At 44.3% G+C, this 18318-nt stretch overlaps 1 protein-coding gene across 1 annotated transcript in view; it reads left to right on the forward strand.

Annotated features, from left to right (window-relative positions):
• The window catches only part of FNDC7 (fibronectin type III domain containing 7), a 31348-nt gene extending 17196 nt beyond the window's left edge, over positions 1 to 14152 (forward strand). Inside the window, exons 8-12 of the mRNA XM_077765564.1 lie at positions 284 to 538; positions 1707 to 1961; positions 5128 to 5388; positions 10174 to 10203; positions 14121 to 14152. Of these exons, the coding sequence (XP_077621690.1) occupies positions 284 to 538; positions 1707 to 1961; positions 5128 to 5388; positions 10174 to 10203; positions 14121 to 14152 (833 nt within the window). The remainder of the gene's footprint in view (positions 1 to 283; positions 539 to 1706; positions 1962 to 5127; positions 5389 to 10173; positions 10204 to 14120) is intronic.
• Positions 14153 to 18318: the final 4166 nt, after the last annotated feature.

Consider the following 18318-nt stretch of genomic DNA (forward strand, 5'->3'; position numbering starts at 1 on the left):
GTCTCCACAGCATGAGGGTTAAGGCTGCAAACGTTCGTCTTAGTTACTTTTGCGTTTGGAGTTCAAAAATACCCCTAACATTTTCCGAAGAGTGAGATGCTGAAGGAACCTAATACCATGTTTCCACACAAAGGCGCTGTGAATCTGGCCTACATGCTCGTGATGGTTGAAAGTAGGGATGATCTCATGGGGGGTGGGGGTGGGGGGAATCACATTTAGACCAGATGGCACACCTGATGTCTGTGACTCACGCTGTTTCAATTAATAATCTAAAATCTCTTAGCTCCTTGCAGTCCCGAAATAAAAAACGTTTCGAAGGATGCATCCTCCATGATTCACGTGCACTGGCGATCCACTAATGACGCTGCCACTTACACGGTGACCGCCCAGGGGGAGGAAGGGCTGTATCGGTGCAGCAGCACCGGAGAGTCCTGCGCCATGGGCGGCTTGCCCTGCGGCTCCGTGTTCTCCGTCACCGCGGTGGCTGAAACACAGGCAGGGAGGAGCCTGCCCAGCTTCAGCGTGCCCCTGGAAACAGGTAGGTGGCTGCCGCCAGCCTCAACGCAGACTTCAGTGTGGTCCTTAGAAATCGTCACAAGACACGAACTTTCTGATGTGATAGACCCTAAATGTGATAGAAATACGTTAAACTCCCTGGCCTTTCACACAGCCCCAGTCTTAGGAAATAAAACTTGTCATGTTTGGACACAGGTTCTGTAAAAATCGCATCAAAAGGCTCTAATACATTCCTATGCTGGCATCAGAGGACGCTGCAAAACATTGATTTGAATTCACATTCCTCTGTGACATAATCTCCCGAAATAGTGAACAAGTAACCAAATGAGCTGGCTTCTGTTTTACTTCTTTGGCTCAGCCCTTTCAAACCTTGCTGTATAAAATGCTTTCTGAGTTTCAGTTTTCTGGTAAGAGGGGGAGAATGGATTGCTCAGGCGGCTGTGAATGTTAAGTTAGTTAATGCTGCAAGCACTTAGGATGGTGCCTGACGCATACACAGTAGGGGTTTGATGAAAGAAAGCTGTTACAGCTTCAAAGTGCTGTGTGTGAGTGAAATTCAGCAAATTACTTAAAGCCTTTGGATATTATTTTCTCTTATATACAACGGATGACACGTTGGACTGAAAAAATTGAAATGAATATGCCCAATACTCAGGAAGATTCTACATATCCTGTATCCTGTTCAATGGGTCCCTGAAAATTTGAGAATTGGTTGTGGTATTCTTAGGTGGCTAAAAATATTGCAAGCTTTTGTATCAATTAAGTACTAGAAAATGCATGAAAAAGGCAACATATATTTAATGGCAAAGGCTATGAAATGTTATATTGCGAGAAGACCTGAGTATAGCCATTGCTTTGAAATTTGCAACTGGAATTGTCCAATTTGGGAAGCAACAAAGGATTTCCTTCTTACTCTGAAAACATTGGGAGGAAACTCACATTACCCACAGCCACTTAGTGCTCTGCGTTCTTGGGGAAAACAACCCCTACATACAGTTGGTGTTAAATGATGTATCAGAGGGAATGAGATTGTGCTTAACAAAAGGAGGTTTGGCTTAGTAATTGAAGATTTGAGAAATACAGGATGTTGAATGAGATACAGACAAAACACCATTCTTGGTCATTTCCCCACGAATAACCCGCAGTGGAAATAAATCCCCCGCTTATCTTTCTCTTTTTCCCCATTCAAGTGCCGTGCTGTCCTGCTGGTCTGACACTAACTCAGGTCACCCAATCAGTAATCAATGTGAGCTGGACTGTTGGGACCGGGGCCCAAACCTATGTGACGGTTCTGGAGTCACACAGCGGACAGTCGAAGTGTCTCACCCACCAAAGCCAGTGTCTCCTGGGATGTATCACATGCGGCATCAATTACACAGTGGCATTAAAAGCGATTAGTGCCACTGGGTTGACAGCAGACTGCACCTACCAAAGTTATTCCTCTAGTAAGTGAATTCTAAATTCCAGCTATAGAGTATCAACAAGGACTTCCACTATTTTTTTTTAAGTTTATTTTTTTATTTTGAGAGAGAGCATGAGCTTGAGCTGGGGAGGGGAAGAAGGGGAGAGAAAGACTCCTAAGCAGGCTCCTCATTGTCAGCACGGAGCTTAATGCAAGGCTCAAATCCATGAACCGTGAGATCATGACCTGAGCAGAAATCAAGAATTGGATGCTCAACCAACTGAGCCACCCAGGTGCCCCTGTGTTTATTCATTTTTTTGAGACAGACAGAGCAAGCACGTGCAGGGGAGGGGTAGAGAGAGAGGGAGAATCCCAAGCAGGCTCCAAGATGCCAGCACAGAGCCAATATGGGACTTGAACTCACAAAACTGAGATCATGACCTGAGTTGAAATCAAGAGTCATAGGCTGGGCCCAACCGACTGAGCCACCTGGGCACCCCAGGACTTTGACTATTATAAATCCAGACATAAACCCCTCCTTCTCATTTAAAAAGATGCCTGCATCTCCATCCTGCTAGCATTATAAATTCAGATTACTTTCTAAAATGTTTACAATTTTCCTCTTGACTTGGAACCTCAAAGCGTCAGCGGCTTCTGTTGGCGGTTGGTGAATTATTTCTTTGGTGACATGGTTCGGGTTTACTGTTTCTGAAGGCAGGACAGGTTTTATACGGCGCAGCTACCCGGTGCACAGAGTAACTCAGTCCTGCCGAGTTTCCAGAGAGCATTGAGGTCACACATTCTATTTGGCTTGAGTTCTTTTCTTCTCATTATTATGCTATTACCTCTCTCTTCTAAACCACTCCATCTCCTTCAATGGTTTCTTATTTCAACAGGCTAAAAAAGCACCGGCTACTGACAGTATTGTATCTTGTTCTTCACAGAGACCAAATCATTAGGGAATAGCAGCGGAGGGTAGTGGTACAGGGTTAGCAAATAAGATTCTCTTGTATGAATCTAGTCCACTGAAGTGGCTGTTTGGAGCACCGTTTTGAAAAAAGAAAAGAAAAGAAAACTCCTGAAAATGCCTTCATGATGAGAAAGAGAACAATCACCAGTTTGTGATTGGTGTCTGCCCCAGGGCACAGGACGGGAGAGCTAAAATATAGTCTTGCCACCCCAGGGGCAGTAGAAAGAGTCTGCAACTAGGAGTCTATAGATATGGCTTCTGGGACACCTGGGGGACTCAGTTAAGTGTCCCACTCTTGGTTTCAGCTGAGGTCAGGATCTCAGGCTTGTGAGATGGAGCCTTTCATGGGGCTCCGCACAAGCCTGCTTAACAATCTCTCTCTCCCTCTCCCTCTCTCTCTGCCTCTCCCCCTCCCCCCCCAAACCTCACTCACATACTCTCTCTCGCTCTTAAAAAAAAAAAAGACATGGTTTCTTATAAGCTTTGTTGCCTTATCTTCCCTGATGTTTCCTCGTTGGTAAGATAAATAGTAATAACTATAGCGTGAAAGCATTTATAACATGCTACACATATGTAAGCTGTTTCGTACTTTCTTTGCGACCATTATCTTAGATTTGCTGCCTAAGTTCTTACTCTGAGGTCCAGTTTTGGGAATATGGCCCACTGCTTATCTTCACATGTAAAAAACCTTTCTTTAAAAGAAAGGATAAATCAAATGAACCTACCTATAATTGAATGTTTTAATCATTCTACAACATTTTAATTTTTGTTACCGAGTAAGCCACCATTTGGTGCCCTACTTGACACCTAATGTGTGTAGTCTGCTCCAGGCATCTAGACAAGAAAACAGAAGGACGTAGTGAGCCAGCAAGGACCAAGTGTGGACGAGCAAAGCCTGGTGACTCGACTGTTGTATAAGTGACTACTTCCCAGGTGTCATGCTACTCAGCTCAGCAAATAGGACTTTTCAGTTAAAGCTGAATGCAGTTAATGGGGCGCCTGGGTGGCTCAGTCGGTTAAGCATCCAACTCTCGGTTTTGACTCAGGTCACGATCTCATGGCTTCATGAGTTCGAGCTCTGTGTTGGGGTCTGAGTTGGTGGCACAGAGCCCACTTGGGATTCTCTCTCTCCCTTTTTCTCTGCCCCTCCCCTGCTTACACTGTCTCTGTCTCTCTCAAAATAAATAAATACATTAAAAAAAAAAAAGCTGAATGAAGATAATATAAATTCAATCCCACTAAAATCTTGTGAAACTAGGGCATTATGAAAGATCTTAACAAGGATTCTATGCATTTGACTCACATAGCTTGAGTTGTATAAAATATGTATCTGCCAAGTGGAGATTAAAAAAAAATTTTTTTTATAGTTTATTTATTTTTGAGACAGAGGGAGACAGAGCACAAGCGGGGGAGGGGCAGAGAGGGAGAGAGACACAGAATCTGAAACAGGCTCCAGGCTCTGAGCTGCCAGCACAGAACCTGATGCAGGGCTCAAACCCACAGACCGTGAGATCATGACCTGAGCCGAAGTCGGACACTTAACCGACTGAGCCACCCAGGCGCCCCGTGGAGATTTTTTAAAAATGTTTATTTATTTAATTTTGAGAGAGAGAGAGAGAGACAGGCAGACAGTGCAAGCAGGGGGAGGGGCAGGAGAGAGGGGGACAAAGGATCCAAAATGGGCTTTGTGTTGACAGCAGGCAGCTCAGTGCGGGGCTCAAACTCAGGAACTGTGACATCATGACCTGAGCTGAAGTCAGAAGCTTAACCAACTGAGCCACCCAGGTGCCCCACCAAGTGGGGACTTTTTTTTTTTAACATTTTATTTATTTTTGAGAGACAAAGACAGAGTGAGAGTGGGGGTGGGGCAGAAAGAGCTGGAGACACAGAATACAAAGCAGGCTCCAGGCAGGATCTGAGCTGTCTACCACCGAGCAGGGCTTGAATCCAGGAACGGTGAGATCATGACCTGAGCGAAAGTCAGATACTTAATCGACTGAGCCACCCAGGCATCCCAAGTGGAGACTTTTTGACTCACTATTGTTCTCTATTAAAAATTCTTGGCTCACCTCAGCATCACACATGGGTTTCTAATCATGTGGCCCACCACAGAAAGAACTTGAGTACCCCTTCCAGTAATGCTCTAATCATATATTTAGGTTACTTGTTTCTTGACAGTAATAAAGGCCACGTTTACCTGACGGTAGAATAAGTGATTTGTGTCTGTTTCTATCCTCAGGTGCCTGCTGCCCTTTGGGAGTGAAATTATATAGGCTGGGCCCTAACGGCATCCGAATCTACTGGCAGGCCGCCAGGGGCTCTACCAATTACAGCACCGACCTCTACGGTTCTAAAGGCATTTTCACATGTGCCCCAAGCGCTGGCCTCAGTTTTTGTGATGTCACCAAGATACCCTGTGGAGACGTGTATACTGTGATGGTCTCACCAGTTGCTGAGACAGGACTGAAGCTGACTTTCTGTCCAAAAAAAATATATTCAGGTAGAGCACGTCACAACCCTTTATTTAAAACTAACCCTGAACTCAATCCGTCAGTTCAGATTCAGAGCAATCACACTTATTTGCTATGTTAGGAAGGTCAAAGAGCTGTGAAGTTTCTAGATGCTGCAGGCAGACTCTGGCTATGGGGAGCTCAAAATTCTTTGGAATTGTGATGCTTTCTTATTATGTGATTTGGAGACACTCCTGGCTTCACTGTCCCTTTCTTTTTCAGAAAAAGGACCAGATGCCTGCTGTTGAAATAGTAAAGCAGATTTAAAATGATTTTTCTGCCTTGAGATTCGGGAATAGATTTTTAACACAGTCTCAGAGATAATAAAACCCCCGAAATGTTGGAAATTAAGAGACTTGAAGTTTTATCTGCACAGGTTTGAGAGGTTGGAGAATCAGGGGAAAAAATGAATTTATAAATCAGAAGCTAGCTTTGGAAATATGAGTGGGCAGACAGCCTGTGATTGCAAAACATGACCGTCAGCAACTGCCGTCTCACCAGAGCTGGCGGAAAACCTTAGTAAATCCCCTGCTCTGTCTTCCAGCACCTTCTGCTACCCTGCCCAGGGCAATGACATATATTTTTCATATGTTTCTAAAAAATAAATTTTAAGAGAAGAGATAAGGCCCTAGAACTTTATAGGTGATCACAGGAACAGGAATCAATATTGGTTCAGAAACCTTTACTGGTGACCAGAATCTAAAATCTCTAATTATATATAGGTAACAAGAAGGCTCAAATGGCCCCTGGACAGAACCAGGCCAGGCCTTCTTCTTGCTGTTCTTGCTGCCTTTGGCTGTCATGCTCTGATTCCTCGCATTTTCATTATCATGTCCACAGAACAAGCTGGCCCAGAGTACTGCCCTATGGGAAGGGACAGGAATAGGTTCTTGAGGGAGGGATCAGATCTTAGGAAAAAGAGACTCAATACCAGTGCTTCATCATATTTGTATTATGTTTTATAATTTATCAAGTGTTTTCACATTCGGCACCTCGTCGAATGCTCAAAATAACTCTATAAGGTACGTTCAACAAATTTTATTAGCTCCAGTGTATAAAGGAGAAAATCGAGGCTTTCAGGCTCCCAAATCCCTATCTATAACTCTCCTCTTCTTCGAACCTCTAAATTCATATTCAGACTTGATACCTCTACCTGGAGGTGCCCCAAGGCATTTCAACTCCTCAGGGCCAAAGGGAACCCCTGATCATCTGCAGTTTCTAATCTTCCTCCTGGCATCCTTATTTCAGGTACTCAAGCTAAAAACCCTGCAGTCAGGGATGCCTGGGTTGGGCCTCCAACTGCTCAGGTCATTATCTCACAGTCTGTGAGTTGAAACCCTGCATTGGGCTCTGTGCTGACAGCTCAGAGCCTGGAGCCTGCTTTGATTCTGTCTCTCCCACTCTCTCTGCCCCTCCCCTGCTTGTGCTCTGTCTTTCTGTCTCAAAAATAAAATAAAAACATTAAAAAAAAAATTTTTTTAAACCCTGGAGTCAGCTTCAGCTTCTCCCTTACCCTCCATATTTAAGGGATCTCCAAGTCCTGTCCCATTTATTTACTTCGTGATTTAAAAAAAATTTTTTTTTAATATTTTTATTTATTTCTAGGAGAGAGAGAGAGACAGCGTGAGCAGGGGAGGGTCAGAGAGAGAGGGAGACACAGAATCTGAAGCAGGCTTCAGGCTCTGAGCTGGCAGTCAGCACAGAGCCTGACGTGGGGCTCAAACCCACAAACCACGAGATCATGACCTAAGCGAAAGTCAGATGCTCAACCGACTAAGCCACCCAGGTGCCCCTAAAAAATATTCTTAAGGGGGCACCTGGGTGGTTCGGTCAGTTGGGCGTCTGACTTCGGCTCAGGTCATGATCTCACAGTTAGCTAGCTCAGCTAACTCAGAGCCTGAAGCCTGCTTCAGATTCTGTGTCTCCCTCTCTCTCTGACCCTCCCCTGCTCGTGCTGTGTGTGTGTCTCTCTCTCTCTCAGAAATAAATAAAACATTTAAAAAAATTAAAAAAAAACATTTTAAGTAATCTCTACACGCAGGGTGCCTGGATGGCTCAATCCATTGAGCATCTGGCTCTTGATTTGGGCTCAGGTCATGATCTCACAGTTGTGAGTTTGAGCCCCACCTTGGTTTCTGTGCTTACAGAACAGAGCCTGCCTGGGATTCTCTCCTCTCTCTGCCCCTCCCCCACTCTATCAAAATATATAAACAATTTTTTTAAAGTTAAAAGAAGAAAAGTAAACTCTACACCCAACGTGGAGCTTAAGCTCACAACCCCAAAATCAAAGATTACCGGCTCTACTGACTGAGCCAGCCATGCACTCCCACAATGGTTTTTAAATCTAACTTCTCTCCTACACCTCCTGCTGTATGATAGGCCCTCACTACTGAACTGGACTACTGAACCAGTATTCTCTTCTTGAGCTCACGCCAGCCTCCATGCTATTATCAGAGCTGTCATTTCCAGACACTGATCCAATTATGTTTCCTTTTATGCTTTAAAATCCTCAAAAGTGTTCCATTGCCCCATAGGATAAAAGTCAGTACTTAGAGCATGGCATTCAAGGCTCCTCACAGTCTGTCCATAGTTAGTCTTCCTACACTTGCACTGTTCGATAGATATTTAATGCAAGCCATGTATGAAAAAATTTAAATTTTCTAGTAGCCACATTAAAAATTAAAAAGAAATGAGTAAAATTAATTTTTTACATTTATTTATTTATTTTGAGTGAGGAGGGGCAGAGAGAGAGAGAGAGAGAGAGAGAGCAAGAATTCCAAGCAGGCTCTGTGCTGTCAGCACAGAGCCCAACATGGGGCTCAATCCCACAACCCTGAGATCATGACCTGAGCTGAAATCAAGAGTTGGATGCTCAGACAACTGAGTCACCCAGACTCCCCAGGTAAAATTAACTTAATTACATATTTTAGTAATCCAACATAACCAAAATATTATAATTTCAACATGAAATCAATATAAAATTTTCACATTATTTTTTCCAGACTAAGTCCTCAAAATCTGGTGTGCATGTAATACAGCACACCTCAGTTCAGACTAGCCACATTTGAAGTCCTCAGGAACTACATGTGACAGATGCCTGCTGTGTGGAATGATACAATTCTAGGCTCATTCCAGTCTATCTGTCCTGAGAAGACTCTGTTCTCTAATGTAGCCACATGGAATCATTCGAATACACCTGCCCTCACCATACACATATATCATGCTTCTGAGCTGACGCTGCACTCTTCTCTTTGCTTGGAATCCCACCTCCTCCAAGGGAATTTCCTCGCCTCTCTTAAGTCTTCTCCAATTTTTTTAAGTGGTTATTTATTTTTGAGGAAGAGAGAGCAAGCGTGAGGTGGAGGAGGGGCAGGGAGAGGGAGACAAAGGATCCAAAGCAGGCTCTGTGCTGACAGAAGACAGCCCAACTTGGGGCTTGAACTCATGAACTATGAGATCATAACCTGAGCCGAAGTCAGATGCTTAACTGACTAAGCCACCCAGGCACCCCAAGTCTTCACCAATTCTTAGAGGCTGAGTTAGTCTTCTATGACCCCATATTCCTTTATCTTTACCACACCACACAACTGTGAGTTGAAAATGTGTTATTTCCCATAATAAATGGTAATCTCTGGACTCACAACATGTAGCACATAACTATCGCCAATATATTTTAAATTAAAAAAATGAATAAATGAGTTTATGTATTTGCCTATGATCCCACAGCCAGTATGTTAGCCACCAGAAGTCCTTGTTAGTTAGAATACCCTCCAGGCACCTGGGTGGCTCAGTCAGTTGAGCATCTGACTCTTGATTTTGGCTCAGGTCATAATCTCACAGCTCGTGAGGCTAAACCCTGTGTCTTGCTCTGTGCTGACAGCATGGAGCCTGCTTGGGATTCTTTCTCTCTGTCCCTCTCCTGCTCGTGCTCTCTTTCTCTCTCTCTCAAAATACATAACTAAATGTAAAAAAACAAAAAAGAACTCTAATACCCTCTGTCGGGGTGCCATCTCAAGCCTGCACCATTCCACATTAGAAAAGATGGGCGTCTAGGGGTGCCTGGGTGGCTTAGTCGGTTAAGCATCCGACTTTCGCTTAGGTCATGATCTCGCAGTTCGTGGGTTTGAGCCCCGCGTCTGGCTCTGTGCTGCCAGCTCAGAGCCTGGAGCCTGTTTCAGTCTGTGACTCCCTCTCTCTCTGACCCTCCCCTGCTCACGCTGTCTCTCTCTCTCTCTCCTAGAAATAAATAAAACATTAAAAAAAAAAAAGAAAAGATGGGTGTCTAGATTCAGGTTAAGGAATCTGCATTTTCTCCATTTCTCTGCTAAAAACCAGGCATCTGGAGGAAGTTTTTTCTTTTTGTTTTTGAGTTTCTTGTTTTTCCAATATCAGCGATGCCTTCCTTTGATTATTAGGATGATATTATAAGTTATAATAATGACCAATATTTATTGAGTGTATTGCTAGGCACTGTCCTAAGGGCTTTATATATATTAACTCGATTGATTCCCATGACAACCTTATGAAGCAGGTGTTCTTATTCTTTACCACTTTACAGATAAACTAAAGCACAGAAAAGGAAAGTGACTTGCCCAGGCTCATACTGCTAGAAGCTGTCTCCTCTTATCATGCAAGCTGGTTCTTATTCATTCTTTGGTTCACTTTCCCACTATTCTGAAAGCTATACCTTCAGCATCTTTATTTTTTAGAATATCTTTACCATCTTAAATATGTCAGTTAATATATATAAATGCTTTTGTTGTTATTCATTCCAGTAACCTGCTCTGGGAGTACACTTGGAATGGGTAAGTCCTTTTTCTCATGGGTGAAATAGAATTTTTCTTGTTGCTCTTTAGGATGACGTAGTGAAGCTGACTCTTTCTGTGATGTGAGTGGTTCTTGCCCTCCCCTCCCATAGCCATTTCCCCCTATTAGAATGTCTTCCCTCAGATTCTACCAGTTGAAATGAATTCCTTTGCATTTGGAAGTCTTTTCAGTCTCCCAGGATCCCACAGGAAAATGTAAATATGTTTCAGACAGGCTGCCGCTTCCTCCTTCATTTCAGAGACTGGTTCCCAGCCCTGCTGTACGTTGAGTCACCTCAAGAGGTTAAAAGTAATTGATGCCTAGGCTTTATCCCCAGAAAGTCTGATTTAATTGGTCTGGGGTAAGTCTGGGCATCAGGATTTTTCAAAGCTCCTTAGGTGATCCTACAGCGTAGCCAAGCCTGAGAACTGCAGCTTCAGAGCTGGCCTACTCCGACTTTATTGTGCATGCAAATCACCCGGGGCCTTGTTAAAACCAGATTCTCATTTGGTAGGTGTGGGAGGATCTGAGACTTTGCACTTCTAACAAGGTCCAGTGACCTTGATGCTGGTGACATTGATGCTGCAGGTCTGACCACACTTCCAGTAGCCAGGTGTTAGAGGGAACCTGTTAACAGCCTGTAAAGAGCAAGGATGTCTGCTTTGTATTTGCATGGGTGACAATGCCCTGCGGAGGAAAAGGGGGTGCTGCAAGGGGGGCTGGAGTAAGGGTAACTCTCACTACCTCCTTGGCTACGCTCAGAACTGATCTCCGCTGGGCTATTCTAGGTCTGCTCTTGGGCAGGGCTGCAGGGATGACCACAGAGCTGTGTTCGCTGGCCCAGTGAGGAGCATGTGCTGCTTTACAAGGAATCCTTGCCACGTCTTCTAGGGGCCTGCTTGGTTTGGGGCTTTGGGAAAACCCCCAGGGAATGTTATCAACCCCAAACTACAGACAGGACACACACACACACACACAGCCACATGCCCAGTCACACATGGCTGACTTTAGAGGGTATGAGTGGAAATGAAACTTTCCTATCAGTAAACACCACAGGACAGCCTCCCAGACCGGGACAGCTCCCCATCCAACACTTCCTTCTGCTGACGGGGATGGGGTCTGGAGTCTCTCTCCACTTCCTGTTCTGCTTTCTCTCCAGGTCCATTGCTTCTCTGACCACAGCAGGACACATACTTTCCAATTCTTGTCCCACCTGCAGATCTGAAATAAGCACAATTAATTTTTAAATTAATTTAAAAAATTTTTAAACTATTAATTTTTAAAAGTTTTTTTTGTCTCCAGCGACGGGAGGGAAACCTGCCTGGCTTATTAAAAACAAACCATGAGGGGGTCCCCGGATGGCTCAATTGGTTAAGCGTCCGACTCTTGATTTCAGCTCAGGTCATGATTGCACCGCTGTGAGACTGAGCCCCGTGTCAGACTCTGTACTGAGCCTCTGTGCTGAGTACTCATGACCATGAGCCCTGGTCTTCAGTGAAATGTACACTACACAGGCCTGGGTCTGCAATTTTGGAAACTACATCCAGTATTATGGGAGTGTTTAACCAGTGTTTCCCTGAGCCCCAGAGGGGTAGTAGAAGTGACTTGGGGGCCTCTAGGAGGAGAGGAGTGGTAGGTTATAATACTGACCTTTCCTAACATTTTGTTAAAGAAAAAGTTGCAACGGCTCTAAAAAAGAACGTCTGAAAACCATCACTCTTAGACTTTGCTACTCATCAGCATTACCAGAAAGCTCGTTCAAAATGAACAGTCTTGGGGGTGCCTGGCTGATTCAGTCAGTAGAGCATGTGACTTGACCTCAGGGTTTTGAGTTTGAGCCCCACCTTGGGTGTAGAGATTACTTTTAAAAAATGTAGATGTCCAGGCCTGTTGAGGTAGGATACGGTCTGGGCCTCTGTGGTTCTATCAGGTTCCCAGGTGATTCTAATACTCTGGAGTTGGAGCAGTGGTGCTCTGGTCACTACTGTCTCCTCTTCCTCTGTCCTTCTGGACTGCCCCGGGCCATCACTTCTCCTTCCTTAGCGAGGTTCAGGCTTGAGCCTGAAATCTGACAGTCTCTTCAAGTAGATCCTGTAACACTCTCAAAAATAAGAGGAAGCCAGATCACTTGAGAGTCTCTACATCATACAGAATTCATTATTTAGGGAGGAATTGTACACTGTTGTCTTCTGGTTTGGCATTTCTCTTCCTTATACACTGGACTAATCAAATTGGGTTGCTAGGGGACGTGGGGCTCCCAGATACACCAAGGGAAGCCTTAGGAATCTTGGTGGTCTGAGACTTTTGGTCTTCCTTGGCTCTCGGATTATGTTAAAGCTTTCCAACAACATGAGTGGATTGTTTAAGAGACAGATCTGGGTTCAAATCCCACCATTATCGCTTACCCTTAAGCAAGTTGCTTCAACTCTCCCTCAGCCTAGGTTTCCTGAAAATTGGAATAATTAATTCATCAGATGTTATGAGGATTAAATAAGATATAAACTGTTGGACACAATGGCAGGCCCATCGTAAGCACTTACTTAATGGTAGTTATTATTTTTTTTAACTTTTTAAAAGTTTATTATTTAAAAAAATTTTTAATGTCTTTATTTTATTTTGAGAGGCAGAGAAAGAGAGCAAGACAGGGAGGAGCAGAGAGTGAGGGAGACACAGAATCTGAAGCAGGCTCCAGGCTCTGAGCTGTCAGCACAGAGCCCAACGCCAGGCTCAAACCCGTGGACTGTGAGATCATGACCTGAGCCGAAGTCGGACCCTTAACCGACTGAGCCACTCAGGCGCCTCAAAGTTTATTTTTGAGAGAGAGAGTGTGTGCATGTCAGCGGGGGAGGGCAGAGAGAGAGAAAGAGAGAGAGAGAGAATCCCAAGCAGGCTCAGCACTGTCAGTGCAGAGCCCAACATAGGGCTCCAAACCCACAAACTGTGAGATTGTGACCTAAGCAGAAATCAGGAGTCAGACACTCAACTGACTGAGCCACTCAGGCATCCCTGAATGGTAGTTATTACTAATTAAAGGTCAGTTTAAGCTCATGTCATGCGTATTATATGCCAGTTATTAACATTTTAATGTGCTTAAATCTCAATCCTCATAATACCCTAATTTATTGGTTCTCCAAGTATGGTCCCAGGGTCAATAGGGGGACATCTGGGGACTTCTTAGAAATGCAGTTTGTGGGGTTCCACTATAGACCTAATGAGTGATGAGTCAGAAATTCCAGGGTTGGGGCCCAGCACTCTTTGCTTTAACAAGACCTCTGAGTGATTCTAATGCACACTCAAGTTTGAGAACCACAGCTCTAATTCGAAGCAGCACCTTTGATGCTGGAAATTTGACGCTGGAAATTTGATGCCGGTTGGAAGAGAAAGGGAAAACTACCTGGGGCCAAGGGGGGCTCTAACAGGAAGTAGCTTGACATCCCTCCATGGAGGCATTGTTTGTCCTCAGCATCCAGCCCGCTTCCCTGTCACCTGCACTTTGGGGGGAATTTTCCTCCCGGAAACTCCCTCAGCAGTTAAAAAGGTTTATTATGGTGTCCCGAAACAGACCCCTGAATCACTAAGACTTGGAGAACACAGCAAATTGGCCTTGGGGTAGAGGGGAGGGTGGAAAGTTCTTTTTCCTGAGTCAGCTGTCTGAACTCAAAAGAGACCCTGGGCAGGTTCGTTTCCCGAAGCAACCTAGTTAGTTATCACCTGCTGGTCAGTTTCTTCTTGCCCTCTGAACGGTTCAGATTGTCTTAGTTTTCGGTTTACTTGCTGTGAAGTGCTATAAAAGCAGCCTTTCAAATCAAATTACTAAGCTAAATTTCAGAGACACTTGAGGAATTTTTAATTTAAGAAAATGCCTGTGTATTTAATGTACCTTGTGCCTTCTTCCCTTCCGTGCCTGAACTTTCAGTGATTTACCGAGGGAAAAGAAATGCAGAATGACACACTGAGCCACAGACAAAAGCAGAGGCTGGACCTAGTGAGTAACTTAAATTGAAATGGTGTGATTCAAAGGCAAATGCTTTTGGCTTTGTTTTAAAAAATTCTTCCATATCTTTTGCAGAGTGGACTCAGTTGTTGGTGTGATTAGAGGTGGAAAAGCTCTACTAGAACACAAAAGTACCTCTAGGGTAGGATAAGCTCTTTTGGCCTTTAGAAGACAACTCAGACTCCATTTCCTGTAGGCAAGCAAGGTCAGGTGTGTCCTCACCTGTGCTGGAGTTCAAGCTCTGCTGCGGAGAGGACTCATGAGAAATGAATCCAGAAAGTCCTCCAGAAGACTGCCAGAGTGAGCTAGCACACTGGGAAAGTTCTGGAAATGTGAAAGGTCTGCTTTACAGAAACCGTTTCTGAGATTTCATATCCAAACACCACACAGACTTCAACATATCCATTTCTGAGGTATTTCATGGACGCCGTTGCCATGCATTCCCCCCCGCCGATTCAAAGGCTGCAGATGTTCACTTCCTGGAGAGCTTGAAATCAAGTGCTCATCTCAAGACAGACCTCCAGCAGGACCTTGGCATAGTTTGGAGAGCAGCAGCCGGCAGGGCAGCCTGTAGGAACAAACACCCTCATCTCAAATTAGGAGGAAGCCAAGTTGCTGGCAGTGTTTGCCAAGAGAAAGCGTCGTGTGACGTTACCTCTGTGCAAGCGTCTGGGAAAGCCGAGCTGCCGGCCTGTTGCTAGAAGGATTGCAGTCGTGGTTTTGGGTGAGCAAAGACTTCGATGGTGGACTGGCCAAGGCAAAGCCTTACACTGTGGCAGACTGACATCTATGCATCTTTTGCGGGGAGGACCATCAATCTTGCTGGTGGTGTCCCCCACTCACACTGTGTTAGGAGATAAAATATAAATCTGTTGTACCTAGAAAAATGTTTGCCCTTTGAATGTGGATAACATTATTAAAAAATAGGGTGAGTGGGAAATGCATAACACACATAACCACACTGTTACTCCCCAAAAAGCAGAGCCATGGAGCCAAGAATGTCTGTAGTTAGGCACAACCGTAAATCTCTGCCCAAAGGGAAGTGGAGCATGCAGTTAAGGCTTGAGGTAAACTGGGAGGGAGGGCGAACTTTTTTTCCTATGCTTCCCTTCCCTTTCTGTGTAAGACTGAGGGGAGATACATAATGTGACACTGATAAGAGCATCTGCTCTTGAAAAGGAGGCAAGACACAAATCTAAAAAAATGGAGTTTGCTGCATCAAAGAGCACCAGAGAGGAGGGTTTAATTCACTTTTGTTCTTTTTCTAAAAAAATTTTTAATGTTTATTCTTGAGAGAGAGACAGACAGAACGTGAGCAGGAGAGAGAGGGAGACACAGAATCTGAAGCAGGCTCCAGGCTCTGAGCTGTCAGCACAGAGCCTGATGCAGGGCTCCCAGGCACCCCTAATTCACTTTCGTTCTTAAAAAATAATAATCCACTTTTGTTCTTTTTTAAAGTTTTTGTTTTTGAGAGAGAGAGAGAGAGAGATCAGCAGAGGGACAGAAAGAGAAAGAGAGAGAGAGAATCCCAAGTAAGCTTCACGCTGTCAGAACAGAGCCCAATGTGGGGCTCGATGTGGTACTCAAGCCCACAAACCTTGAGACCATGGCTTGGGCCGAAATCAAGAGTCAGATGTCCCACCAGCTGAGCCACCAAGGAGCCCCTTACTTTTGTTCTTAAACGCTGGTATATAAACAGGAGCTGGACTAGGTGCATCCACATTATTGGGAAAACTCATTGCTTAATAAAAATTCCCAGATATCACCCCTGGAGATTCTAATTCAGTAGGTCTGGGACCAGGCTGGGGAATCTATATCTTTAAGAAATTCACCAAGTGACATGTGGCTAAGTTTGGGAAACTTAAATGGTTTGCAGTGGTGTACTCTTCCTTGAAGCAAAATTTCAGTGATGAGAAGCTGAGAAGTGTTAAAAGATAAACTGAGGAGTATTAAAAAATTTAACAGTTGGGGGGCACCTGGGTGGCTTAGTCGGTTAAGCGTCCGACTTTCGCTTAGGTCATGATCTCGNGTGGTTAGGAGTACACCACTGACAGGATCTCAAGGAACGACTTTCATAGAAAAGAGACAGGAGCAAAGAAAGGGTACTGTTTGACCGGCTATAGCTTAAGTGCTTTCTGTATTTGGGAATGCCTATTGGCTGTTTGATTGGTTGTCCTTAGATTTTGATTTCTTAATCTTGAGATGCTTACAGGCTCAGGTTTTGGTTTGCTTACACGGGCTGCTAAGGCATTAGAACCACCTCAGTTTAATGGGCTTCTTGTTTAATTTAACACAAGCTAGAGGGACACGGCACGTGAGGAAAGATTTGGTGAGCAGATCTGGAGGGGTCCATGAGGTTCAGAGTGGTTCCATACCCTATGAGGACAACCATGAACTGAGGCAGCATTCTGGGCTGTGGGCCAGGGCCCATATAAGACTGTGTGTTGCTAGCAGGGTGTTCTCTCTGAATACAGTTGTGTCTATGGCTGATTGAAATGGCTGGAAAGCCAAAGGCCAAGGCCAAACGAAGGTCAGAACCCCTGGTTCTAAGGACACTAGGGAGCTGCGTCCTGTACACCTGTATTTTATGAATACCAGGACACAGAAAATGAAATGGTCATCTATCATCTATTTTATTTATTTAATTTAAAGTTTATTTATTTAGAGAGAGAGAAAGAGAGAGAGAGAAAATCCCAAGCAGGCTCTGCACTGACAGCCTAGATACGGGGCTCGAACTCACGAACTGTGAGATCATGACTTGAGCAGATGTCGGAAGCTTAACTGACTGAGCCACCCAGGCACCCCATCATCTATTTTAACTAGGCATCTGAGGCTGAGGTACTTCGGTCAGAATTCCACAGAAGACAATGTGGACCATGCCAGTGAACATAAAACCAAAACATGGATGTAGCACATACCATGTACTTCTAGGTGCTTTCCACATACTCATTTCATTCTTAAAACAACTCTATGAGCTAGATAATATTCTTTTATACAGGTAAGGATAATGAGACTCAGAAAGGTCGAGTAACTCACTCATGTTTACACAGCTAACCAGTTGAAATACAAATTCTCAGAGCACCAAGTAAATATCCATGATTTTTTTTTCATGATATTTTTGTGGAGAATATTTCTCTGGATTATCATGATTAAGTCATCAGTTGTTAATGAAAAAGACCTGAGAATGAGATGTTGGGTGATTGCTACCCTAACTCAAGAGGTTTTACATTCAGCCCTTGGTTGTTCTGGCTGTTTTTCTGCTTTTTTGAGCTCTGGGTTGTTGTTTTTTTTTTTTTTCCCTGCAAAGCAAATTTTTGCCTCTGACTTGTGTTGGTGGATTTTACTTTTAATTCTGCCCTGTCATGTTCAGGGAATTCAGATTCCTTGTTTGGGGCGCCTGGGTGGCTCAGTTGGTTGAGCGTCCGACTTTGGCTCAGGTCATGATCTCACGGTTAGTGGGTTCGAGCCCCGCGTCAGGCTCTGTGCTGATGGGCTCTCCAGCTTGGAGCCTGGAGCCTGTTTCAGATTCTGTGTCTCCCTCTCTTTCTGACCCTCCCCTGCTTACACTCTCTCTCTCTCTCTCTCTCAGAAATAAATAAAACATTTTAAAAAATTTAAAAAATTCCTTGTTCAATTTGTTTAGGCAAACAAAGTAAAGGAGATAGAGGGATAGCTCAGGGAGGTTGTATGAAACTAGAGCAGCAGGGAGGGTACGCAATATGGTATGATGGAAAGGGCAATAGTCTTGGAGTTGTCCTGAGGTCTTATATGATTTATTTAACTTCTGAATCTCAGTTTTCACATCTGTAAAATGGCAATAAGTATTTTCATCTTGTTGGGCTGTTGTGAGGTTTTAGATGTTATTCTCATATTTAACACATAAATGCAACCACACTGCTACTAAGAGGCAGAGCCAGGATTTGTAGGTTGTGGACCCGTGTCTTTGTGCAGCTAAGGACATTTGTTCTACTATAACACACTCCCACCTTGGAATCTGGCCTTCAGGGGCATGAACCACAGCTGTACGTCATGTGGTCCGAGGCAAACTTCCAACCCCACAGGGCTATTCCGTGTCATTCTCTGATATTTGGTCATTTTCCTCAAGGTAGGAAGTGGAAGC

Source organism: Crocuta crocuta, unplaced genomic scaffold, assembly GCF_008692635.1.
Source record: "Crocuta crocuta isolate KB4526 unplaced genomic scaffold, BGI_CrCroc_1.0 scaffold274, whole genome shotgun sequence".
Taxonomy (NCBI): domain Eukaryota; kingdom Metazoa; phylum Chordata; class Mammalia; order Carnivora; family Hyaenidae; genus Crocuta; species Crocuta crocuta.